General features: G+C 52.8%; 4 protein-coding genes across 11 annotated transcripts; 3 read left to right on the top strand and 1 right to left on the bottom strand.

Moving 5' to 3' along the window:
* Positions 1 to 105: 105 nt before the first annotated feature.
* Positions 106 to 7831, bottom strand: ELP5 (elongator acetyltransferase complex subunit 5). 3 transcript variants are annotated; one of them, XM_015437565.3, is made up of 8 exons: positions 7759 to 7831; positions 7542 to 7602; positions 7374 to 7454; positions 5535 to 5755; positions 3313 to 3494; positions 1363 to 1458; positions 1120 to 1220; positions 106 to 473 (listed from the first exon to the last, which is right to left on the bottom strand). In XM_015437565.3, the coding sequence occupies exons 1-8, from the start codon at positions 7802 to 7804 to the stop codon at positions 359 to 361; spliced, it is 903 nt and encodes a 300-aa protein (XP_015293051.3). In that variant the 5' UTR covers positions 7805 to 7831; the 3' UTR covers positions 106 to 358. The 3 variants fall into 3 exon arrangements, 2 of the variants coding, with proteins under 2 accessions (XP_015293051.3, XP_045231403.2); XM_045375468.3 differs by lacking the exon at positions 106 to 473 and adding an exon at positions 480 to 644; XR_012425200.1 differs by lacking the exon at positions 3313 to 3494.
* Positions 7832 to 8377: 546 nt separating this feature from the next.
* CTDNEP1 (CTD nuclear envelope phosphatase 1) lies at positions 8378 to 16709 on the top strand. 2 transcript variants are annotated; one of them, XM_005582722.4, is made up of 8 exons: positions 8378 to 9163; positions 12993 to 13059; positions 13154 to 13272; positions 13473 to 13544; positions 13961 to 14077; positions 14194 to 14305; positions 15670 to 15754; positions 16055 to 16709. In XM_005582722.4, the coding sequence occupies exons 1-8, from the start codon at positions 9062 to 9064 to the stop codon at positions 16113 to 16115; spliced, it is 735 nt and encodes a 244-aa protein (XP_005582779.1). In that variant the 5' UTR covers positions 8378 to 9061; the 3' UTR covers positions 16116 to 16709. The 2 variants fall into 2 exon arrangements, with proteins under 2 accessions (XP_005582779.1, XP_045231405.2); XM_045375470.2 differs by lacking the exon at positions 14194 to 14305.
* Positions 16710 to 17792: 1083 nt separating this feature from the next.
* GABARAP (GABA type A receptor-associated protein) lies at positions 17793 to 19830 on the top strand. Its single transcript, XM_005582717.4, has 4 exons — positions 17793 to 18001; positions 18574 to 18652; positions 18793 to 18911; positions 19330 to 19830. Exons 1-4 carry the CDS (start codon positions 17912 to 17914, stop codon positions 19393 to 19395), a joined length of 354 nt encoding a protein of 117 aa, XP_005582774.1. The 5' UTR covers positions 17793 to 17911; the 3' UTR covers positions 19396 to 19830.
* Positions 19831 to 20783: 953 nt separating this feature from the next.
* Positions 20784 to 25204, top strand: PHF23 (PHD finger protein 23). 5 transcript variants are annotated; one of them, XM_005582716.4, is made up of 5 exons: positions 20784 to 21003; positions 22571 to 22602; positions 22755 to 22847; positions 23463 to 24300; positions 24392 to 25204. In XM_005582716.4, exons 1-5 carry the CDS (start codon positions 20970 to 20972, stop codon positions 24604 to 24606), a joined length of 1212 nt encoding a protein of 403 aa, XP_005582773.1. In that variant the 5' UTR covers positions 20784 to 20969; the 3' UTR covers positions 24607 to 25204. The 5 variants fall into 5 exon arrangements, with proteins under 5 accessions (XP_005582773.1, XP_073874540.1, XP_073874539.1 ...); XM_074018439.1 differs by lacking the exon at positions 20784 to 21003 and adding an exon at positions 21621 to 21677; XM_074018438.1 differs by lacking the exon at positions 20784 to 21003 and adding an exon at positions 21639 to 21782.
* The last annotated feature ends 484 nt before the right edge of the window (positions 25205 to 25688 follow it).

Below are 25688 nucleotides of genomic sequence, written 5' to 3'. Positions count from 1 at the left end.
CACCATTCCTGGCCCCCAGACTCCATTGACAATAGACTAAAAGATGCAGGTGCTTGTATCTTGACATCCATTCCCAACCCCCTTATTTAAATAGCTACCAAAGTATTTCTTTTTTAATAAAAAAATAAAGATTTTATTAGGTACAGGGATGTTCTACTCTCACATTATCCCATGTCTTCATCCTACCTTCTGTCCTGATGAGACGCTGCTTCCTGGCTCACAGAGCAGGGATCCATAGACAAGGGGAACCAAGGTGGGGTAGGGACAGGGTAAGGCTAACACAAACAAGAGAAAGATGGTTCTGGGCCCAAAGTCTTCCTGTGCCCCCTCCAATTACAATCTAATCAAATCTGACCAGTCAAATATCTAGGTCGTCATCTGGGTCTTCTTGGTCCAGGTCATCATAAGCATCTGGCTCATAGAAGATGTGGCTGGTAGCCTGGCCTGGCCTAGGCCGCAGGAGAGCCTGCTGTCTGAGAAGGGAAGATTTGGTGCTGGTGAGGGTAGCTGACAGGTTGGGTCTGGATACTTTCTTCCAGGTGACTGTGACTCTCATTCAGGCAACCTGTTAGGCCTCCATGTCATTTTCTTGGTCCAAGTCCCTTTCTCTCACCTCCATGTTAGAGCTGAAGCACCATTTGGTACTGGAATAGATACGCTTGTACAGCTCTCCTAATAAAACCGTAAGTTCCTAGCAGCTTGGGGGCAAGGATCTTGTAGTCTTGCTTCATCCACCCACACACTGGGCACAGAACAGCAGGCATGCACTAAGCCCTTGTTAACCAGCCTTTGCCACGCCCATATAGCCTTCTGTCCTCCTAGCACCACTGCCTAGGGATAGGGCCACCTCCCAAGGGTCTGGTCTGGCTCAGCCCAGGCCCAGGGTGCTCTGGGGACAACTGGAGCTGTGACTCAAGGGTCTAAGGGAGAGAAAAGAGACATAAAGGCCCTCGGCCATTGTAGGGGGAATGGGTGGATCAAGAACTTGGACTTGTCTCTGGAGGTGGACTTCAGCCCCTATAGAGTCAGGTTAATCAATAACCTGCTGTTGCCCCACCTCTCCGTGGCCCAGATGCTGGGCTCTACTCAGGGATCCACGTACCCAGGTCCCAACCTTACTTTTCAGAGCTGAACTGGAAGGGCAGGATCAGGCTATCTCTGGCTTCTCTCTCTTTCTTGGACAGGTGAAGGTTAAAGGTCAAATGAGTTGTGGGATCCACCTGTAGGTACAAAGGATGCTGCCACTCTGCTCCATCCCTAGAATCCCTGACCCCACCCCCAACCTCTGCAGCTTTTATGCTCTCCCCTTTGACCAGACCCTAAACTACATTTCCTTGTTCTGGCCCTGGCATTCTTAGATACCGGGGGTATATGAGGATCGGAGCAGGGCTGGGACTCTACAGAGGGTCCCTCTTGGAGATCCAGGCTGAAGTCTGGAAGTATGGAGAACCACTGAGTCTGGAGAGAAAAAAGAAAAGAGTTTTTTTCATCTTACTGAAGAAACTAGAGAGACTCTAGGACCTCACATCCTCAGCCCCCAATCACCTATTTCACTGCTTTCAGCCCCTGCCCTCAACTTTTAATTTTTTTTTGAGACAGGGTCTGGCTTTGTTGCCCAGGCTGGAGTACAGTGGCGTGATCTTGGCTCACTGCAACCTCCACCTCCCAGGTTCAAGTGATTCTCCTGCCTCAGCCTCTCGAGTAGCTGGGATTACAGGCGCGTACTACCACGCCCAGCTAACTTTTGAATTTTTAGTAGAGATGGGGTTTCTCTGTGTTGGCCAGGCTGGTCTCGAACCACTAATCTCAGGTGATCTGCCCACCTCGGCCTCCCAAAATGTGGGGATTACAGGTGTAAGCCACTGTGCCCAGCCTCTATTTTATTTTCAAAAGTGAAAGCAAGTTTATTAAGGAAGTAAAGGAATAAAAGGATGGCTACTCCTTAGGCAGAGCAGCCCCACTTACTCTTTTTTTGAGACAGAGTCTCACTCTGTTGCCTAGGCTGGAGTGCAGTGGCATGTTCCTGGCTCACCTCCACCTCCGCCTCCCAGGTTCAAGTGATTCTCCCGCCTCAGCCTCCCGAGTAGCTGGGACTACAGGCACCCACCACTATGCCCAGCTAATTTTTGTATTTTTAGTAGAGACGGGGTTTCATCATGTTGGCCAGGTTGGTCTTGAACTCCTGACCTCAGGTGATCTGCCCACCTCTGCTTCCCAAAGTGCTGGGATTACAGGTGTGAGCCACCTTGCCCAGCCCCACTTACATTTTTTTTTTTTTTTTTTTTTTGAGGAGTCTCACTCTGTTGCCCAGGCTGGAGTGCAGCGGCATGATCTTGGCTCACTGCAGCCTCTGCCTCCCGGGTTCAAGCGATTCTCTTGCCTTAGCCTCCAGAGTAGCTGGGACTACAGGTGTGCGCACCATGCCCGGCTAATTTTTGTATTTTTAGTATAGATGGGATTTCACCATGTTGGCCAGATTGGTCTCAAACTCCTGACCTCACGCAATCTGCCTACCTTGGCCCCCCAAAGTGCTGGGATTACGGGCGTGAGCCACCTTGCCTGGGCCCCACTTACACTTTATAATCTTGGTAAGTGACTTAAATTTAAACCTCCCTGGGCCGCGTGCCGTGGCTCACACCTGTAATCCCAGCACTTTGGGAGACCAAGGCCAGAGGATGGCTTGACCCCAGTAATTCAAGACCAGCCTGGGCAACAGGGTGAGATCCCACCTATATAAAAAACTAACAAGCTGGCTGGCTGTGGTGCTACGTGCCTGTGTTCCCAGCTCCAGCTACACCAGAGGCTGAGGCAGGAGGATCACTTGAGCATGGGAGGTCAAAGCTGCCGTGAGCTATGATTACACTACAGCACACCAGCCCGGGCCACAGAGTGAGACCTTGTCCAAAAAAAAAAAAGAAACAAGGAAAAAAAAACCCTCCCTGTACTGGCTTTCCCACCTGAAGAACTGTGATAATAAAATAATCTACCTTACACCATAGCTGAGAAGATTAAATGAGGTAAGTGATGGAAAACACAGAGAGATACCCAATCAGCTTTTTTTTAAAAAAGGTCTCCCTGAGGGCCGGGCACACTCACTCACATCTGTAATCCTAGCACTTTGGAGGCTGAGGTGGGAGGATCACTTGAGCCCAGGAGTTTGAGACCACCCTGACCAACACAGTGAAACCCCATCTCTAAAAAAAGTTTGTTTTTAAAGTCTCCTTGAAATATCAGCATTTTCATTGTTCTTCCCATCGTGCCACTCCTTTCTCTGCCCCCAATTTCCAGTCCTTCCCTGTTGGTTCTTCTGACCTGGTCAGTTGGGCGCTGTCGGGGCCTCCGACACAGGATGTGGGCCGAGGCCTGGCCCTTTGTACCGCCCAGGGTCACCTCAGTCTGCGCAAGGCTGCTGAGAGCTCCCACAGGGCCTGGTCCGTGAAGCTCTTCATGTAGCAAGCCCAGCACACTCACTTTTCCCACCGGGGAGCTGTCACCTAGAGACGGACAAGACATGTAGGATAGTAAGGAGCATTCAGGTTGGTGGCCTGGGAGCAAACAGTGAAGAGAAAAGGAGAGAGCCCCACAATTCCATCACAGTGCTGCCAAAATCCTGACTTCCCTTGGCCAATCTCACTACTGTGCTCTGAGCCTCCTCCAGCCCACACCTTAATCTCCTCTATCATCCCCGTGTAAAGCTGATCAAGGCACCGCTCTAACTTCTATCCTTCAGCAGCTCCTCCGCCTTCAGGATGGAATGAACACTCTAGCAGGTGGTGTCCACTTACTTTCTAGCCTCATCTCTTACACACGGAAGTACTTGTAGTTTCTGGAACTTCCCAAGATCTCAGTCAGTGCCTTTAGAGAGTGTCAGGCACTATGCTAAACGCTTTAACACAATGTTTGAATCCTTACAAAGGTCAGCATTTTTAGGTTAAACCGTATGAAATCACTGACATTTAACAATTTTTTTCTTTTTTTTTTTGAGACGGAGTCTTGCTGTCACCCAGGCTAGAGTGCAGTGGCGCAATCTTGGCTCACTGCAACCTCTGCCACCCGGGTTCAGCAATTCTGCCTCAGTCTCCCGAGTAGCTGGACTACAGGCGTGTGCCACCACGCCTGGCGAATTTTTGCATTTTTAGTAGAGATGGGGTTTCAGCATCTTGGCCAGGCTTGTCTTGAACTCCTGACCTCATGATCCACCTGTCTCGGCCTCCCAAAGTGCTGGGATTACAGGCGTGAGCCACCACGCCTGGACTGTTTTTAGTTTTTATTTTTTGAGATGAAGTATTTCTCTGTCACCCAGGCTGAAGTACAGTGGTGTGATCTCAGGTCACTGCAACCTCTGCCTCCTGGGTTCAAGTGATTCTCCTGCCTCAGCCTCCCGAGTAGCTGGGATTACAAAAGTGCGCCACCACACCCAGCTAATTTTTTGTATTTTTAGTAGAGACAGGGTTTTACCATGTTGGCCAGGCTGGTCTCCAACTCCTGACCTCAGCTGATCCACCTACCTTGGCCTCCCAAAGTGCTGGGATTACAGGTGTGAGCCACCGTGCCCAGCCAATATTTAACAATTTTTGATCTAAGAAATGGCAATATAGTGGTTTATCCTAATACTTCCCTTGTACCTTCCCCCATATACAGCGGAAAGTGAAGCAAGTGAAAGTCAAGCACCTTAATACAAAGCTGAGCGTCTGATTCCTAAGTCCATTCGAGTACCCACAGTGCACTTCAGGGCTAGTCCCAGTGCCCCTGCCCGGCCAAATCTGCCTGGCTGACCGCTTGCTCTTCAAAAGTGCCTTTATTTTTTGACACGGACTCTCGCTGTATCACCCAGGCTGGAGTGCAGTGGCGCGATCTCGGCTCACTGAAAGTTCCGCCTCCCAGGTTCATGCCATTCTCCTGCCTCAGCCTCCCAAGTAGCTGGGACTACAGTCGCCCGCCACCAGGCCCAGCTAATTTTTTTTGTATTTTTAGTAGAGATGGGGTTGCACCGTGTTAGCCAGGATGGTCTTGATCTCCTGACCTTGTGATCTGCCCACCTCGGCCTCCCAAAGTGCTGGGATTACAGGTGTGAGCCACCGCGCCCAGCCGAGAGGGCCCTTCTTTAAGGTACCCTGTGCATGTCCTATATCATCATGGCCTTTATCAGACCATCTTGTAACTGCCTGTTTACTTATCTCCATCTTTTATGAGACTTCGAGCTCTTGGAAGGCAAGGACCCAGCTACAGTCAGTCTGTATTTTGCCATTATCTAGAATTGTACCTGACATATTATATTTACTATTGATTTGTTAAATAAATGAATGAGTGAAACAAATGAGTAAAAAAATAACTTGGAGGAAAAAAAGCAAATGGTAGATGGCATTAAGGGGAAGTAAAAAAAAAAAAAAAAAAAAACCAGACAAAAAGTTCAAAAAAATGAAAAAAGGTCTGACTGGAGAACCCAGATGTTTCTTCTAGGGTAGAAAGGAAAAGGGGCGCACACCTTGGCAGAGGGAGATATATGAGGGGAAATAATGAAGGAGGGGTCTCACCAGGACAGGAGTCCTGATGGCTCACAGCATGCAGGGCCTGGCAGAGTGTGGTGCAGGGAAGGTGAAGCAGCAGCCAGCTGAGTGAATCGAGAGCAATGGTGACAGGACCAGGATCTGTCCTCTTGCATATGGCTCTCAAGGCTCCCAGCGGCCCCCCAGGAAGGGCCTCCTCAGTTTTTGACCAGTTGAGAGGGTCTCTGAAGAAGTCATGGTAAACCAGCCTGCAAAGGGAAAACATGACACAATATAATATTGCTCCTTCCCCCCAGAGGATCACAAAGTTCATCCTCTGATCTTTTTGGCTCTGTTTTCTCAATTTTCATGAATATCCTAAATATTAGTGAAAGAATATTACTGAGAGATAGCAATGATTGAGAGCACAGACTTTGGTGTCTGACAGCCTGACCTCCAAGCTTGGCTTTGCGACTTGTTGCCCAAGGTCAGCTAAATGATAAATGATCTCTAAGACTCAGTTGCTTCATTGGTGAAATGAGATGCCAACCTCTAAGCACTCAGCACAGTGCTTGACACATAGTGTATGCCTCATAAATGTTAGTTATCACCATTATCACATATTTCCTGAGTGTGGCACCTAAAGTTTATCACTCTGGATAAAAAATGAGAAAGCAGAGGACATGAGACTTGGTTCCTGCCTGTAGAACAGCTTAAAGAAAGTAAAAAATTAAGTCATGGAGTACCAACTACAGAAAAAAATAACAGCTCAGGAAAGGTAGACCAGCAAAGGTAGCAGAACTTTTTTTTTTTTTCCCAGATATCTCTTTTTTATCTTCTGGTTCTCTTGTGGAATGCCCTCTTTTTTTTTTTTTTTTTTTTTTTTTGAGACAGAGTTTCGCTCTTGTTGCCTGGGCTGGAATGCAATGGCACGATCTCTGCTCACCACAACCTCTGCCTCCTGGGTTCAAGCGATTCTCCTGCCTCAGCCTCCCGAGTAGCTGGAATTACAGGCATGTGCCACCATGCCCAGTTAATTTTATGTATTTTTAGTAGAGATGGGGTTTCTCCACGTTGGTCAGGCTGGTCTCGAACTCCCGACCTCAGGTGATCCACCCGCCTCAGCCTCCCAAAGTGCTGGGATTAAAGGCGTGAACCACCACACCTGGCCATGGAATGCCATCTTAACATACACCACCACCTCTATCACAACAATGGCTGATGTAAAATTAGAGGCTCAACAGATAAGATGTAAACTACTATCACCATTCACTGAGTTGCCCAGACTAGGAAGTAGAAAGCATCCTACTAATGGTTCTTAATGTCTCCTGATCAGGCATGTGGCTGGGTTTAGGGACTTCCTTATTTCAATACTTTCTTCTCCCCCACATTAGTCAATAAATCCTGGAAATGCTACCCACTAAAGTCCTTTACATGTGTTCTAAACTTTCCATCTCTACTGCCCAGGTCTCTATCACTTTCTACCATTATTCCCTAAAATTCATTAGGCCAGGAACAGGTCTGTCTCATTCACTGCCAGCTCCAGTATCTTGCACAGCACCGGGTTTATAGTTGGTGCTCGGTACATATGCACCTTAATAGCGAACCTGGATTAATGGATTACTGCAATACCCTTCCCACATGTTCTCCCTATCTCCAGGCTATTTCTCTCTCAACTTCTATGATCTTTGCTTTGGATTCCCCAAATACTCATCACTCCTCATTACTCCTCTTACTAAGTCTTGCCTCCTGAAAGACCCATATCCAATTCTTCAATGAATATTTAAGGAACTGCTACTATATACCAGGTTCTGCGCTTGTTATAAATAAATGTCCTTAGCAATAGACGTCTCCAATTTAATCAAATCTTTTCCAACTGGTACTTACCGATTGTTGATATCAGAGTCAAAACCTTCACGAAACTCTTCCTCGCTCACTTCACAGCCCAGGATATGCACTTGCTCCCCACTAAGGCAGAGATGAGGCGGGACTGTCAAAGAGTGGGCACAGGTTCCCTATCCAGGGTAGGCTGAGGAGACACCGTGGGATACTCACCACAGTGCAGATTTCTTGATAAGCGCCTTCAAGAGACTGCGCCCCTCCCACTCCACGGAATCTGCACAGCGAGGGACGGATCGAGTGTGAGGGCGCTAGGATTACCACCCTCGCGAACCCGTCGCGATCTCCACACCTAGCCTGTGACCCATGGCCCTTCCTCTCCACTTCCGTCCCCTCAGCCAGACCCGAACCCCACTGTGCCGCTGGCTCTCACCCCGAAGCAGCACCAGGCCGCCGAAGGATAACAGCGAGTCCAACATCCCCAACTCGCGTCCGGTCCCTGCTCTGGCGCCCTCTGATAGCGTCACGACCCACTGTCCCGCCCCCTCGGGGTGAAACGGGCGGGGCACTCGAGCGTCCTCCCACCATTAAGACCTAACATAGTCTGGAATGAGAGGTGATTATGTTCACTATTCCCAGGGGGGCGCTCACGAGGAGGGCGCCCCTCCCCGAGCCCTGGCGCACAGTTGTACGGACAACAACCCCTTCTACATCTTCACTGTGACCGGGACGGGAAGAGCAGTTGGGGCAGTTGTCAGTGGGAGGGGGAAGAGGACCCATAAACCCCCCGCGAGGGTCCTAACTGCGGGGACAAGTGACGGCCTCCGCCCCGCCCACGCAGTTTGAGGCGGGGCCTGCTTCGCCTCAGGCCCCGCCCCGCGGCCACCTTCTGCGCGTGCGCAATACTGCAGCCTCGTTCGGAGTGCTTCTGACTTTCCTTATACCTACCCCCTTAGACCGCGCAGGGGGAACTTAGTCCCGGTGAAGCGAATACACGTCACCACCGGAAGCAGTGTCAAAGGGGAAGAGAGGGGGAAAGACAGGAGGAGGGAGTCCTTTGGGCGGTAAAATGGCGCCTGTCAGAGTGGGAAACCCAGCTGCAGAGGCTGCAGCCCCGCTCCCCAGCGGCTAAAGGACCCCCGAGCTTGGGGAGGGGGAGGCCGCTCCGGCCCAGTGCTCCGCGCCCTTCGGCTCCCCCTCCCCCTCCTTCCCTGCTCCTTCGCTCTGCAGGGCCGTTCTCCGCTGCCGCGGCCCTTTGCGCGCCACTGCCCCCGCCCTCCCCGTTCCTGCGGGCAGCCCCCTAGCGCGCCTGCGCAGCGGGCCACTCTCCGCTTTCCCCCTTCCCCTCCCCCTCCCTTTTCCCTTCCTCCCTTTTCCCTAGCCCCCTCCCCCACTGCCCCCTCCCCCAATTATCCTTCCCCTTCCCTCCTGGTCTCGGAGGACCCCATCCTAGCCCGACCTGTCTCGGCCCGCAACCTCCCCGAAGCCGTCGGTGCCACTCCCAGCCCATGTGGGCCCCCGCGGGCTGCCCACGCCTGTCCCCCAGCTCCCCGTTCCGCTGGGCTTTCCCCTCGCCAGGGGTGGCTTTCTGAGCCGCCCGCTCCGTGCCCCTCTCTGCAGCCTCTCCTGCCACTCGGGGCCCCCGTTCCCCCTCCCGGCGGCGGGGGGCTGCCCCCGGGGGGCTGGCGGAGCTGGGCCGCGGGGGCCCCGGGGCCGGCGGTGCCGGGGTCATCGGGATGATGCGGACGCAGTGTCTGCTGGGGCTGCGCACGTTCGTGGCCTTCGCCGCCAAGCTCTGGAGCTTCTTCATTTACCTTTTGCGGAGGCAGATCCGCACGGTGAGCCAGGGTGGGCGCTGGCGGTGTTGGGGACGTCTGTCCGTGGTGGTCAGGGGTTTTCGGAGTGTCGGGCCTCTGTTTGGGCCTAGGAAGGGAGTCCTGACTGGGGCTTTTCTCGCCAGAGAATTGGGCACCCTATGCGGGGCTTGGGCTGGGGAGGACGGAGACCCTTGTAATAGAACCTAGCCCTTGGGGGTTTTGATGGGGCTAGATGGGTCAGGATTTGGTAACTTGGGGGCTAAGGTGGTGGGTGGGGCTCTCTTTTAAGAAAGCTGGAGTTGTTGCTAAAGAAACCGAGAGGCGGGGAACACCTGTTTGATGACAGCCAGATCTGTTGATGTGGGCTTGTGAAAGACCCTATTTGGAACCTCGGTGTTTGGTCCCATAACAAGGGACAGACAGACTTGTGTGTCAAGGGTGGAGGTGGGTGGGAGGGCTTGTTACAAACAAGGACTGGAACTTGGCCCTGGGTGTGAAGGAGAAACCCCTGAGGTTCCCATTAAGGGAACTCTTCCAAAAAGACTGAAAATGTATTTCATAGTGTGAGTGTAGGTATCTGGATTTCTAGAGGACTAAAGCAGATACTTTTATGATGGGCCTCTTTAATTGTGGGAGGAAGTTCAAGGTGGGTGCTGTGCCCACCATTAAAGTTTGGGTGTCCCTGTCAGAGGACAGCGCTGGTCAGTTGTAAGGCTTGAATCTGAGGACATGTTTGCTTGTCCAGGAGAGCCTAGCATTCTGAGGGATACTGTCTGGATGGACCCAAGCATCTCTGGGTCCCCTCCTCCTTAGCTTTTCTCCAAGGTCAGAGCTCCTTCAGCTAACAGCACTTTTAAATGAATGTGCTCTTGTGGTCTCACCACCACCAGGGAGAATCCTCGGAAGGAGTCTGGGGAGAATTTAGTAAGCAGAGACAAAGGTTCTGGGTCTGTACTCTGGTCTGTATCCCTTAGCATACCTCAATACAGTTTGAAAGAATAAACCCAGGTTGGGGTGACCTGGGGTCCAGGGAATTTCCAGAAAGCCCTCAGTGGTAGTGGTGGTTGACTTAACTGATTTGGGAGAATGGGTCTGATCTTGGATTCATTCTCTACTTTACCAGTCTGCTTCCACTTCCTGATTCAGGGCGCGAACAGTACAGGATGGTTGTGGCTCTAGGTTGTGGCCCAGAGACGAGCTAGGAGCCAAGAAAAATTTAGAGTCAGAGATGCTGGGATATATGTGGGGCTATCTCCTGAGATTTTCTTTTCTTTTCTGAGACAGTCTTGCTCTGTCGCCCAGGCTGGAGTGCAGTGGCGCGATCTCGGCTCACTGCAACCTCCACCTCCTGGGTTCAAGCGATTCTCCTGCTTCAGCCTCTTGAATAGCTGGAATTACAGGCACCCACCACCACACCTGGCTAATTCTTGTAATTTTAGTAGAGATGGGTTTTCACCATGTTGGCCAGGCTGGTCTCAAACTCCTGACTTCAAGTGATCTGCCCGCCTTAGCTTCCCAAAGTGCTGGGATTGAGCCAGTGCGCCTGGCCTCTTGGGGTTTTCTTTATGGGTTGACTGCCATCTTCTCTGACGTTCTCGCTCTAACACATCAGTTTTCTGGGTATGGGGAGTGGTGCTTCAGCTCATCCACAGGTTACTTCCAAAATTGCTCTCCTTTGGGCAGCACTGACCCCACAGTCTTTTGTCCTCCCTTCCCTTCCAATCTGGTTTCTTTCCCCACCCCCTTTCTGGCAGATGCTTGGAGCATTCCCTACATGCCCAGCATATGCAACCCGAGATAGCAAGGCTGGACACCGGAGCTGTTTCGGACCTCATCATGGCCCAGGGAGAAAAGAAGGGCAGATCTTGACTAGCAGGACAGAGCCCTTTGGGTTTACAAGGGAGATCCTGGTTCTGGTGTGGCTTGGGGCCTAGGTATGCACTGAAGAGGCTTTGTGCCTTTGAAGAAAAGTGTGGAGGAGGGAATTGCCAGGCTTTGCATAGGGAGATGTGCGTATTAGGAAATAGGAACCTCTAGAGAAGGCTTGGAGAAGCAGAGCTGGAAGGATGAGGTGGTGACGTCCTTGTCCCTTATTCACCTCTCACTTACGGCCCTGACTTCACTCTGGCCTTCTCCAAACCCTGCCAGTCAGCCTGGCAGGGGCTTTCCAGTGTTCTTTGCCTCGCCCTGGGTACCAGGATAAGGGGACTGTTCAGAGGGCTGAGGTTCTCTGAACTTGTGACTTGGCTACAAGAGACAGAAGTGGACAGGTGGCTGGTTAAAATAGGCCTGGTGGCTTCTAGCCAGAGGAACTTAGCTGACCTGACAACCTCTGGATTCCCTTATTCTATATTCCCATTAAGGACCCAGGAATCTCCTCCTGACTCCTACTCCCTGTGCACTAGGGAATCTGAGGCTCTCAGTTCCCAATGTGAGATGATGGTAGTTGCTACAAATAATTCTTGGGGTGAAGGTTGCATTGTGGGGGTCATTTCTTTGTTCAGTGTAGCAGGATAGTATCATGGTTAAGAGGGCAGGTTCGGCCGGGCCGGGGGTTCACGCCTGTAATCCCAACACTTTGGGAGGCCGAGGCAGGTGGATCATGAGGTCAGGAGTTTGAGACCAGCCTGGCCAATATGGTGAAACCCCATCTCTACTAAAAATACAAAAATTAGCCGGGTGTGGTACACGCACCTGTAGTCCCAGCTGCTTACGAGGCTGAGGCAGAATTGCTTGAACTTGGGAGGTGGAGGTTGCAGTGAGCCGAGATCATGCCACTGCACTCCAGCCTGGGCAACAGAGCGAGACTTAAAAAAAAAAAAAAAAAAGAGAAAGAAAAAAGAGGGCAGGTTCTTGGATTGAACTACATTGGTATAATCCTGGCTCTATCACTTCATTGATTCTACTATTTTTTTTTTTTTTTTTTGAGATGGAGTCTCTCTCTCAACAGGCTGGATGGAGTACAGTGGCTTGATCTCGGCTCACTACAACCTCTGCCTCCCGGGTTCAAGCCATTCTCCTGCCTCAGCCTCCTGAGTAGCTGGAGCTACAGGCACGCACCACCACGTCCAGCTAATTTTTGTATTTTTAGCAGAGACGGGGTTTCACCATGTTGGCCAGGATGGTCTCCAGCTCTTGACCTTGTGATCCGCCCGCCTTGGTCTCCCAAAGTGCTGGGGTTACAGGCATGAGCCACCATGCCCGGCTGATTCTACTAATATTAACTGACCACTTTTGCTATAGTGTTCTGGGAACTGGGAATACAGCCATGATCTAGACAAAATCATATTCTCATGGAGTTTTCATTTTAATTAGGGAGAGAAACAAGATAATTCCTAGCTGTGTGGCCTCAGTTTCAACCTTAAAACAGGAATAACAGTAGTATTAGGGTTGTTTTGAGGATTACATGAAAAAGGCCAGGCGTGGTGGCTCATTCCTGTAATCCTAGCACTTTGGGAGGCCAAGGCAGGAGGATCACAAGATCAGGAGGATCACAAGGCAGGAGGATCACAAGACCAGCCAGGCCAATATGGTGAAACCTCATCTCTACTAGAAATACAAAAATGAGCCAGGCATGGTGGCAGGCACCTGTAGTCCCAGCTACTAGGGAGGCTGAGGCAGGAGAATTGCTTGAACCCGGGTGACGGAGGTTGCAGTGAGCCGCGATCGCGCCACTGCACTCCAGCCTGGGCAACAGAGCGAGACTCCATCTCAAAAAAAAAAAAAAAAAAATCAATCCTAAATTACATACACAGTACCTGTGGTAAATGTTCAGTATGTGCTCCTTGTTACTGTTACTGGGGAAGACTTCCTTATAAAGGATTTCAATACTCTTTTGTGCTATTTGTAGGTAATTCAGTACCAAACTGTTCGATATGATATCCTCCCCTTATCTCCTGTGTCCCGGAATCGGCTAGGTAAGTATGTGGTGGGAAGCCTCCTTTAGGGTGAAGTAGGGGCCAGCTTTGGGCCAGAGGTTGGTCAATATTATTCTTCCCCACTGTGGTTCAGCCCAGGTGAAGAGGAAGATCCTGGTGCTGGATCTGGATGAGACACTTATTCACTCCCACCATGATGGGGTCCTGAGGCCCACAGTCCGGCCTGGTACGCCTCCTGACTTCATCCTCAAGGTGTGTGGTGGTGGGGAGTGATGAAATGGTTCCATCTGTTCCTCTGCCCAGACCTGGACTCCCTTTCCCAGTCCCAGAGCATCTGTCTCCATCCACTGGCACCAGTGTCAGCCTGGAGGAGGGAAGCAGGTGGGTGGGGCATTTTCTAGGCCTGGGTTGTGGTGGTCATGACTTCCCCCAGCCCATCTGTTCTTCTACAGGTGGTAATAGACAAACATCCTGTCCGGTTTTTTGTACATAAGAGGCCCCATGTGGATTTCTTCCTGGAAGTGGTGAGTTTTGGAGAGCTAAAGGGAGCTCTGTAATGAAGGGGTGGTTTTAGGGCTCTGGGGATTCGGAGGATTTGGAGGAAGGGGTGAGGAGAAATGGGTAAGAGCAGTTTTTGAGAGGCGAGGATGTAGAATGGTGGGGAAGTGGCTTTCAGTACTTGGGGTTCATCTGTTGTGCTGATGTAATTCTTTTCTGCCAGCATCTTTCTCTTTTGCTTGCATTTCTGAATCTTAAGAGTGTAGGATGCCTAACACTGAGTTTGGAGGTTTGGGCTGGGGGTTCAGAATTTCATGTCCTCCGAGACATTTGATGTTGATGGAAGGCCTGAAGGACTATGCTGTTGCCCTTCTGAAAGATAACTATGTCTAAAGGAATCATCACCTTGTATGGCATCGCCCTCTCCCCCAATCTATTTCAGGTGAGCCAGTGGTACGAGCTGGTGGTGTTTACAGCAAGCATGGAGATCTATGGCTCTGCTGTGGCAGATAAACTGGACAACAGCAGAAGCATTCTTAAGAGGAGATACTACAGACAGGTAAGCTAGAATCCCAGTCTAAGAGTGTGACTTGGGAGGGAGGCCACCAGGGAGGGATCTGGGTTTGAGGAAAGAATCCTGGAGAGAGGCCTACTACATAATCCCCTGCCTTCCAGCACTGCACTTTGGAGTTGGGCAGCTACATCAAGGACCTCTCTGTGGTCCACAGTGACCTCTCCAGCATTGTGATCCTGGATAACTCCCCAGGGGCTTACAGGAGCCATCCAGGTACGGGGGAAGGTGGTAAGGCTGGCAGGACCAGAACATGGTTCTGAGAAGGTATTTTTCCAGGAGACCTGGGCTTTGGTCCTTGAGAGCTGGGATTGCCTAGATCATCCCTAGTTTGCGAAAAGTCCAAATGCAAGTTACTTTTCTGTTTCAAGTGAGATACCATATATGTCCATTTCATAAGTCAGATTTCTTATATCATTTTTTTCTTTTTTAAAATTTATTTTTGGCCAGGCACCGTGGCTCATGCCCGTAATCCCAGCACTTTGGGAAGCCAAGGCAGGTGGATCACCAGGTCAGAAGTTCAAGACCAGTGTGACAAACATGGTGAAACCCCGTCTCTACTAAAAATAGAAAAAACTAGCCAGGCGTGGTGGCATGTGCCTATAATCCCAGCTACTCGGGAGGCTGAGGCAGGAGAATTGCTTGCACCCGGGAGGCGGAGGTTGCAGTGAGCTGAGATCGCACCATTGCACTCCAGCCTGGGTGACAGAGCGAGACTCCATCTCAAAAAAAAAATTAAATAAATTTTTTTATTTTTGAGATAGGGTCTCACTGTGTTGGCCAGGCTGCAGTGCAGCGTCATGATCATAGCTCACTGCAGCCTCAATCTCCCAGGCTCAAGTGATCCTTTTGCCTCAGTTTCCGCAGTAGTTGGAACTATAGGCGTGCACCACCATGCCCAGCTTTATTTATTTATTTATTTATGAGATGGAGTCTCACACTGTCGCCTGGGCTGGAATGCAGTGGCGTGATCTCGGCTTACTGCAACCTCCGACTCCCAGGTTCAAGCGATTCTCCTGCCTCAGCCTCCCACGTAGCTGGGACTACAGGCACCTGCCACCACGCACAGCTAATTTTTTGTATTTTTAGTAGCAACGGAGTTTCACCATGTTGGCCAGGCTGGTCTTGAACTCCTGACCTTGTGATTCGCCCGCCTTGGCCTCCCAAAGTGCTGAGATTACAGGCCTAAGCCACCGCCCCTGGCCAATTTTTTGATTTTTAGTAGAGAAGGGATCTCATTGTGTTGCCCAGGCTGGACTCAAACTCCTGAGCTCAAGTGATCCTCCCACCTCGGCCTCTCAAAGTGTTGGTTTAACAGCTGTGAGCCACTGTGCCTGGCCAAGCGTGTTTCAAGTGAGGCACAATGGCAGTTAGTTTGACTAGAAGCATCAATAAGTATGAGACCTGGTGATTAAAACTTAATATTGGAGCATAAATCAGGAAAGTTTTACTTAGGTTGTTGACTTCCAGTAGTGGGAAGTATATGTTTTAAATAATAATTCCTCCTTCCCTCCAAGAAGGTAAAAACACCCAGTCTCTTGAATTCTGTTTCTCCTCATCTGCATTTTCACCCACCCTAGACAATGCCATCCCCATCAAATCGTGGTTCAGTGACCCCAGCGACACAGCCCTTCTCAACCTGCTCCCGATGCTGGATGCCCTCAGGTAAGGGAAGTGGGCTCTGGACACTTGGATATCTGAAGAAAGGAGGAGGTGGGGGATCCTCAGAGGGAATAAAAAACGTTTGTCCTGTTTTAATTCTCTTAAGAATTTAACATTTGGAACCAGGTGGTCTTACTTAAAAGCTCATCACTTTAGCGGGTAGGCTGTGGGCAAATTGAACCTATGTAATCATGAATATGGTGATAATTTAGGTCCCACATCTCCAGTGATGCCGCCTTACATGAGTGTTGTGAGGGTATCAACTATAAGGTACTCTACCAATGCAAGTTATTGTCACCCCAGGTTCACCGCTGATGTTCGTTCCGTGCTGAGCCGAAACCTTCACCAACATCGGCTCTGGTGACAGCTGCTCCCCCTCCACCTGAGTTGGGGTGGGGGGGAAAGGGAGGACGAGCCCTTGGGATGCCGTCTGATGCCCTGTCCAATGTGAGGACTGCCTGGGCAGGGTCTGCCCCTCTCACCCCTCTCTGCCCTGGGAGCCCTACACTCCACTTGGAGTCTGGATGGACACATGGGCCGGGGGCTCTGAAGCAGCCTCACTCTTAACTTCGTGTTCACACTCCTTGGAAACCCCAGACTGGGATACAGGCGGAAGCCTAGGAGACCGAATCAGTGTGTGTGAAGAGGCAGGACTGGCCAGAGTGACAGACATACGGTGATCCAGGAGGCTCAAAGAGAAGCCAAGTCAGCTTTGTTGTGATTGGATTTTTTTTTAAAACTCTTGTACAAAACTGATCTAATTCTTCACTCCTGCTCCAAGGGCTGGGCTGTGGGTGGGATACTGGGATTTTGGGCCACTGGATTTTCCCTAAATTTGTCCCCCCTTTCCTCTCCTTCTATTTTTCTCTCCTTAGACTCCCTCAGACCTGTAACCAGCTTTGTGTCTTTTTTTCCTTTCTTCTCTTTTAAACCATGCATTATAACTTTGAAACCAAAACGGCCCTAGGTCCTTCTCTGGGGTTTTGGGAAGTGAAGGGAGGGAACTTTGTTTACATGCACCCTGTCCCCCGAGCAGAGAGGGAAGAGACTGCTGTTGGACTCAAGGGGCAGGGGGAAAGGTGGTGTTGAGTATGGGGATACAATAATGAATGTGGCCACCAGATGCTTTGGCGGGAAGGGCCGAGGATGTGCGCGCTGGTGGGGAGTGGAAAGATACCTTCGGAGCAGCAGGCTAGAAAGCAAGTAAGGAGAAACCTGGACGGCCAAAGGGCGTAGAGCTGGAGAAACGTCGGGCTTCGTCCGGGGTACTGACGTGGACACGTTAAGCGGGCGCTGGCCCCAGGCGGCTGGCGCCCCGACCTCCGCAGTCCGGGGAGGCGTAGGTCCCCACTCGCCGCCGTCGCCCAGCCGGCCCCGCCTCCCCGGCGCCCTCCCAAGCCGGCCCTACTTCGCACACCCGCCACGTGACGCTCCGCCCTCTTTGAGATCACATGATTTCACTCAAACCGTGCGGTGTTCCTCCGCGCTGGCGTAGTCCCTACCCCTCCAACCTCCTCTCCAGTCCCTATTGGTCTACTCATTCTTGGCACTTAAGCGTTCTGTACATCTCTCCAAACATCTGTTTTCTTTTTGACCTCTTACTTCTGGAGATCATCTCCGCCACTTGGGTACTACTTTGTTTTGGTGTCAACGGCCGCCTTCAGCGTAGCAATACGGTTCGTGAATAGCTAACCTTGTAATTGTCTCTGCTGTTCCTCTACGTTGTTTCCGAAAGGAACTTGGAGAAGCAAGTCTCGTATGATGATTACCATATCTTACTCCTCTTCAGCCCCAGCTTCGTTGAGGGGAAGGTTGGGGAACAGATTTAGAGTTATTTTCCATGACCAAAAGCCAACCGTCTTTGCTACGTCGCCTGCGTAGCCCACAAATTGATTCCAAAGCGATTACGCTAATGGCGTGAGGGGGCCGGTCAGTGGGTGGTGCTACGCTAGCAGCGTTAGCACCGCTGAGGTAGTGGCGTATCTTAGTGGGGGGGCCGTCCCCGATAGTCGGGGGCGGGGTTGGTGAATAGGGAAGTGGCGCAAATTCGTGGATCGCTCCGCTGAATCCGCCCGCGCGTCGCCGCCGTCGCCGCCGCCCCCCGTCCCGGCCCCCCCGGGTTCCCTCAGCCCAGCCCGGTCCAGCCCGGTTCCCGGGAGGATGAAGTTCGTGTACAAAGAAGAGCATCCGTTCGAGAAGCGCCGCTCTGAGGGCGAGAAAATCCGAAAGAAATACCCGGACCGGGTGCCGGTGAGGACAGAAGCCAGGGCCGAGGGCGCGGGACGCTTACGCTGACGCCACAGCCTGGCCTTGGATCTGGGACGGGCAGCGCAGGGATCAGGCTGCTGGCTGTGTTGGGGTTGGGAGCGAGCCTGAAACTGCTGTCCTTGGGACCGAGGATGAAAGGAGTGGGGTAGTGGTGGACGTGGGGTTGAGAGGGATGTGGACAGGAGAGAGAAACCTTAGCATTTGTGTGAGTGGAGGCCTTAGAGAGTTTGACAGCCTGAGCCTCAAATGGCCATACCCCCAACTAGCTAAGGTTGCGAGATTGAATCACTAGTGGACCCAGACAAGTCATCTCCGTCTGATTAAGATAGTTGTTTATGGTGACGCCCTATTCGGTGGATGGATCCTGGATATTTAAATAAGCTCCAGTCAGTGAGGTCAGGATCTCTGGGACTCAGTGCTGCACCGCGTGTACAAAGACAAAGAGATGAGTCTGGGGTAGATTTAGGTACTAGGAATATTGTTACTTGAGTTCCTGACAGGTGCAGCTTTGGCGCTGCATTCCTTCTGTCTGCTAATTTTCGTCTCTTTATCAGGTGATAGTAGAAAAGGCTCCCAAAGCTCGGATAGGAGACCTGGACAAAAAGAAATACCTGGTGCCTTCTGATCTCACAGGTGGGAACCTGACCCAAGGCTCAGGCTTGCTTCCCGTGGGTGGGAGTGCAGTCTCTGTGGGAGAAGGCTCCACCTAGCAGCTGTTCTTTTGAGGGCATTTTTGACCTCTGTGACTTTCTTGCACCTTGTATCTTTTGCAGTTGGTCAGTTCTACTTCTTGATCCGGAAGCGAATTCATCTCCGAGCTGAGGATGCCTTGTTTTTCTTTGTCAACAATGTCATTCCACCCACCAGTGCCACAATGGGTCAGCTCTACCAGGTATGGTGACCGGGAAGTGGTGGAGGCTTTGGAGAGGAATCTTGGAAGAGCGTGAGGGGAAGAAAGTGTTGTTACATCAGTATTTTGGACTAGCTTCCTCGCTTGCCTTAACATTTCATAATAGCCGTGGTTTGGGGGTTGGGACAGAACAGTAGGAGTAGAGAGAAGGAAAGAGAACAGTGAACTAGAGAAACTGTTCGGGACTCTTCCCAGTCTTCCTCCCCATTCCAAAGCAGCAGAAAACAGTTTGAGGCCTTTTTTGCCCAGGACTGCAGAGATTATATTGCTCGTGTGCTAGGCCTTGGAGTCAGTGAAGGAGTCGGGCACTGGTTTCTGGTTCTAGAAGAAAGTGTCTGGGTCGTGGTTGGTTTAAGGAACTGGAGCCCAGTTGCTGAACAGTTTTCTGCCTTCATCCCAGGAACACCATGAAGAAGACTTCTTTCTCTACATTGCCTACAGTGACGAGAGTGTCTACGGTCTGTGAAGCTGCTGTCCCTGAGCTGGAGGGGGGTCTCATTCTACAAAGAGAGAGGTGGCCCCCTTTTCTTGACCTCCTCCTCCTTCAAGCTCAAACACCACCTCCCTTATTCAGGACGGGCACTTCTTAATGTTTGAAGTTTTCTCTCCAGCCTCTTTTCGGAGGGGTAATGGTGGAGTTGGCATCTTGTACCTCTCCTTTCTCCTTTCTTCCCCTTTCTCTGCCCGCCTTTCCCATCCTGCTTTAGACTTCTTGATTGTCAGTCTCTTCACATCCAGTGATTGTTTTGGTTTCTGTTCCCTTTCTGACTGCCCAAGGGGCTCAGAACCCCAGCAATCCCTTCCTTTCACTACCTTCTTTTTTGGGGGTAGTTGGAAGGGACTGAAATTGTGGGGGGAAAGGTAGGAGGCACATCAATAAAGAGGAAACCACCAAGCTGAACTGAATTTTGCCTTGTGTTGCTCCCCTCGTCCCGCTGATTTTTAGTCTTTCCAAGGTGTCAGTGGGTTTCAGTGGTGGGGAAAGGAGTATTGGGTACAAGCTGGAGGAATAGAAGTATATTTTGGTTTATTCTGTCCATGTTGGGCTTTTCCCTGTCTGCAAAAAGAGGGTGCTTTTTTGTGATGGAATGGAATACTGAGGATCATTTAATGAAACTTTAGTTTTATGACATGTATGTGAAACTGAATGTTAAAAATGCTCACGTAAAACTTTTGTTTTTTTTTTACTGTGGGTTCCTGTGGAGAAAGTTCCAAAGTACCTGCTTTAGGTGAACATCCACATTTGCTAGAACATTCTAATTAAGGAAGATATTTTCATGTGTGTAAGCTAGTAAAACGGCTGTTCTCAGTTGCATGTCACTTGGCTAGACTTTTGCCGGTGTGTGGGATTCAGCAGAGTGGAATCAGGGAGGGAGAAGACTGGGAGGGGGAGCCATTATCGCCAGGAATACTTCATCTCCCAGCAATCATTTCTCCGGCAGGCCGGAAGTGGGGCGGTCCCTCGGGGGAGAAAGAAGCTGCAGAACGAGACAGTATGGTGGCCGAGAGTTCTAATCCCTTCTTCCTCTTCTTTCTTGGTCCCGCCCAGCCTACATCTCCCAGGGGCCTGCGCGCGCACTTCCGCTCTCTCCTCTGGCTCCCGGTCTCCCCGCCACTCCCCGGGGGAGGGGAGCGGCTTGGGGCGCCTGCGCCAGCCTGTGGCTTTCTGGGAATCAAAGTTCCGGAGGCTCATGCGGTCCCTTTTCCGCTGTCCCCGGACGGACTACAAAACCCTTGGTGCACTGCGCCTCGGCGCCGGCGGAGGGAGGAGGGAGAGAAGAGGAGGGAGGGAGGAGAGAGGAGGAGGAGGAGGAGGAGGGAGCAGGCGGCCGGCGGCGCGGGGGGAGGGGGCCCGGTCCGGGAGTGCGGGAGGCAGTGGTAGAGGGAGGTGGCGGCAGCGGCTAGCGGACTCGAGTCTCAACCGGGCTGAGGCGGACACTTCTGTGGAGCGAAGCAGTGGGAGCATCGAGCACTAGAGGCGGCACCGGGATCCCCGGCTCCGGGGAGGGGGGCGCCGGACCGGGAGGAGGGGAGGGGGCGATGCTGGAAGCCATGGCGGAACCCAGTCCCGAAGGTGAGCTTTCGACCGGCGCGGAGCGCTGAGCCGGCGGGGGGGCGGACGAGGAATCAATTGGCAAACTTGGAGGTCGAGCCCCGAAGCCCAGCGGGGGAGTTCGGGGAGGGGGTCGGGAGGCTGGCCCTGGAGGTGGGAGAGCGACGAGTTGAGAGACCTTGGAGAAAGAGGAGTGGGAGACTGGGCTGGGGTAGTTGGAGATCAGACGGTGGGGGGGTGCGGGGGATAGGAGCTTGAAATCCGGAGCCTCGGGGGTTAGGGCCCGAAAGGGCCACCGGCAGATTGGGGCCCTGGAACTGGAAGGTTGGGGAAATCCAGTGGCCGGGAGTTGCTCAGGAGGGAGGACGTAGAAGAGGCTGAGTGAGGGGCCCGGTAGTTCGCCGAGGTGGGGTAGTTTGTGGCGGTGGTACGGGAGCTCCGAATAGTTGCCGCCGGAGAATGCCCGGTGATTGTCGGAGGGGTGGGCAGGTAGTTGTGGGGAGAAGAGGGGGTCTGGGTATTGTCTACGGCAGACGGACCTGTACCGGGGGGTAGTTGTGGAGAGAGCGAGCCAGGAAGCGAGGCGAGCTGGGTAGTTGTAGGGGGTGGTGGGGCGGGGTGGGGGGGTTAAGACCGGCGACTTGCGGGGGGGTTAGGGTTGGTCCGCGAGGGTTAGAGCCTGGGAGTTGCTGAGGGTGAGGGGGGCATCGGTGGCAGCAAAGGTGGCTGCTGTGGAGAGAGAGTGGCTGGTTGGGGGGAAGGGGCTGGAGTTGAGGGGTCCATAGCCTAGTGACTGGGTGGTGAGTACGGGGGCGGAGGGGGGGCGGCGGCGGCCGGAGAGGGCTCGGAACAGGGCCGGGGGGCCCGGCGGGGAGCCCGGGGAGCTCGAAACGAGGAGGGGCCAAAGCCCCGGATGGGGGCGGAGGGACGGCGAAATTGTGGGGAGCGCGGTATGGGGGGGGCAGGTGGGGCCGCGTCCGGGTTAGAGCTCCCGGGTCTGTCCCGGCCGTGAAGTAGCGTTGGATGCGTGTGCCTGTGTGTGTTTGGGGTGGGGGTGAGGGGCGCGCCGGGCCGCGTGCTCGAGTAGAAGGGGCCGGAGGGCGGGGAGCGGTTCGGCGTGGTCATCCTGGACCCTGGGGGCCGGCGGGCGGCGTGTGCGGTCTCGGAGGGCCTGAGGCGGTGGAGCGCGGTCGGGTAGGAACTCGGGGCTCTGGACGCATGTGAAGGACGGGGGCGGCGGGCGGCGGCCCGGACGCGGACCCGGGAGCGGTAAGGTGGGGTGGGGCGCTGAGGGATCCGAGTAGACTGGAGTCGAGAGAGACCGTGAGTTGGGGGGGGCGGGGCGCCGGGCCTCCGGTTGGGGGAAGGGGAGCGCTATAGCGAGGCCTCAGAGGGCGCCGCGCCCAGGCTCCGCCCCTCGCGGGGCGGAAGGGGGAGCAGGGGCGGATCCAACACAGCTGGGGGCCTGCTGGCCTGGCAGAGGGACCTGGGAGAGCCGGGGGTTCACTTAGGAACAACAGGGTTTAGAGGAGGAATTTTACACAGACTGTTTCGTAGTGTCTTGACTCAGCTTTTATTGCTTTTCCAGATCCACCTCCGACCCTGAAGCCAGAGACTCAGGTGAGATTTCCTTGATCTTTGCAGCCTAGTAGCCCTGCCTGACAACGCCCCCGCCCCCCTTTTCTAGACGCCTCACTTAGGGACTGTGTCTCTGAGAATGCCCTTCTTAAACTGTGTGGCTTTCCATGTGATCCATGTCTCCTTCCTTTCAGCCACCAGAGAAACGGCGGAGAACAATTGAGGATTTCAACAAATTCTGCAGTTTTGTTTTGGCATATGCTGGTTACATCCCTCCTAGCAAAGAGGTAGGGGCAAGAGAATTACTGACTTGAGGCTCGTGTCGTGGGACTAGAGAGTGGCTGTTGTTCACATAGAACTGTACTGCTTTATAGGAGGAAGCCCCTAGAAATATGTAAGACTAGAGGGAAGTTGGAGATTCTTAGGACTGTGGTAGGAAAGCTGGTATGCAGGGAGTGGATGGCAGGGCTAGCTAGCTTGAACAGCAGTGAAAAGCAAGGGGGTTCTGGAGTTGCTGGTCGAGATTTTGGCAGTCTTGAGGTGCTGTGAATAGAAGGTGTTTATGGATAAATTTTAGGGAGATGAAAATGGTAACAAATTAGGCTACACAGAAAAAGAGCTAAGGACATAAGGCTCTGGTCTGGGGGACACCGTGTTCCACAGGCCCTGGGCGGGGCAGCGGTGAGGTATCAAGACTCGAAGGTGGAGGTAACACGGAGTGGTCACGAGGACATGCTGATGGGAATTGGGGTGGGGAGAAGTTTTGGGAGTACAGTGGGATTTAGTGGTTGAGGTAGAGGACATTTTGGGGTAAATCTAGTCACTCCTTTTCAAGCTGGGTTTGTGGAGGGGCTGAGATGACACTGGGGTTCTGCTGACCCTGGTCTCTTTCCCCTTTTAAGGAAAGTGACTGGCCCGCCTCTGGCTCCAGCTCTCCATTGCGAGGAGAGAGTGCGGCCGACAGTGATGGCTGGGACTCGGCCCCCTCAGATCTTCGAACCATCCAGACTTTTGTTAAGAAAGCAAAGTCATCCAAGAGAAGGGCAGCCCAAGCAGGTCCCACCCAGCCAGGACCCCCAAGGTCCACTTTCTCTCGTCTGCAGGCCCCCGACAGTGCTACCTTGCTTGAGAAGATGAAGCTCAAGGACTCTCTCTTTGATCTCGATGGGCCCAAGGTGGCATCTCCTTTGTCCCCCACATCCCTGACACATACCTCCCGGCCCCCTGCTGCTCTTACCCCCGTGCCCCTTTCCCAGGGGGACCTCTCCCATCCTCCTCGAAAGAAGGACCGAAAGAACCGAAAGTTGGGGCCAGGAGCTGGGGCTGGCTTTGGGGTGCTTCGGAGGCCTCGGCCAACTCCTGGGGATGGGGAAAAGAGATCTCGAATCAAGAAGAGCAAGAAGCGGAAGTTAAAAAAGGCAGAACGGGGGGATAGACTCCCACCTCCTGGGCCTCCCCAGGCACCCCCCAGTGATACAGACTCTGAAGAGGAGGAGGAGGAAGAGGAAGAGGAAGAAGAGGAAGAGATGGCAACAGTGGTAGGGGGTGAAGCCCCAGCCCCTGTGCTCCCAACACCCCCCGAGGCTCCTAGGCCCCCTGCCACAGTGCACCCTGAAGGAGTCCCTCCTACTGACAGTGAAAGCAAGGAGGTGGGCAGCACTGAAACAAGCCAAGATGGAGATGCCAGCTCCAGTGAAGGCGAGATGCGGGTCATGGATGAGGACATCATGGTAGAATCAGGTGAGAGGTTTGGGCTGGGGCGAGGGGTTTGAGGGTGTTGTGGATCCAACAACTGCTCAGGCAGAATACCAAACAAACCTTTTTTCCCCAGGTGATGACTCATGGGATCTGATCACGTGTTACTGTCGAAAGCCCTTTGCAGGGCGGCCCATGATTGAGTGCAGCCTGTGTGGGACGTGGATCCACCTCTCCTGTGCTAAGATTAAGAAGACCAACGTCCCTGACTTCTTTTATTGCCAGAAATGCAAGGAACTGAGGCCAGAGGCCCGGCGGTTAGGGGGGCCTCCCAAATCTGGAGAGCCCTGACGGCACCAACTTTAGCCTGGAACTTCCAAATGATAACATGATTTGGGAACTGAGCCTCAGGGTCCTCAGCCTACCCCCTGGAGCTTGGATACTGTCCGCACTTCAAGGCAGGAATTCCCAAGGGAGACTTGTTTGAAAATGAGTGTCTCACTTGCCTACCCTATCCGTCCTCCCCACTCTGAACTTGAAATTGAACCCATTACGGTTGCGGGTGGGAGGCTGTCTGTGTCTCTAGACACATAATCTCTGTCTCTTGGACCTGCCACCATCACTTTCTGGGTCAGGATTGGAATTGGGATGGAATGGGACAGTTGTCTATAAAACTCTAGTGTAAATATTAGCACTCCCCTCCCTCATCTTTTCTTCTATTTCACTCCCCATTTATTTTCTTCTACACCGGTTGTATTTTTAATTTTGGACTTCCCCTACTGGGCATGGCAGCTCAAAGGTGGAGTACTAGAGCCTGGCCAAGCAAGGAAGGAAAGCAGAAAGGTGACGATTCTCACTCACCTCTTTTGTTTTTAATAATATTGGCCGCTGTTTGTACAGACAGCCTGCGTGTTGTAAATAAAGCAGAGTGGGCTCTTTTGTGTTTATAGCCCTCACTGTCCTGCTTGGGAGGGAGGCTTTGGTGGCTGAAGACTAGCTGGACGTGGTGCTGAAAGCCACCTCTCACAGTCCAGTCTGAAGATGGCACAGCACTGGGCCTCTCCCACCCCAAGATACTTGAGTAAGCCACCTCAGAGCTTTCATTGTATTTGGCCCTCCCCACTCGAGTCTAGGAACCCCCACAATCCCCACCTTCACTCCCTGCACGCACACTCCTGAGGGTCAGAGTTGCTTCGCGCTCCCGCCGGTGTGGGGTAAAGCCGGGTGGGAGCCGACTGTCCGCTTCCTGAGGGCACAGGCCAGCTTATCCTGGGTGCTCCGAGGACCTCGGCTGGGGTACACCTTTGGGGGCTGGGAGACCGTTGCCGAAGGCAGCGATCACGTGGCGGGGGCACTAGGAGGAGTCACGCGGTCACGTGACTGGGAGGGGTCACGTGACGGGGGCGGCTGAAGAGCGCGGGGTGGGCGGGCTT

This window comes from Macaca fascicularis, chromosome 16 (genome assembly GCF_037993035.2).
Source record: "Macaca fascicularis isolate 582-1 chromosome 16, T2T-MFA8v1.1".
Taxonomy (NCBI): domain Eukaryota; kingdom Metazoa; phylum Chordata; class Mammalia; order Primates; family Cercopithecidae; genus Macaca; species Macaca fascicularis.
This window is presented reverse-complemented; position numbering and strand designations above follow the sequence as displayed.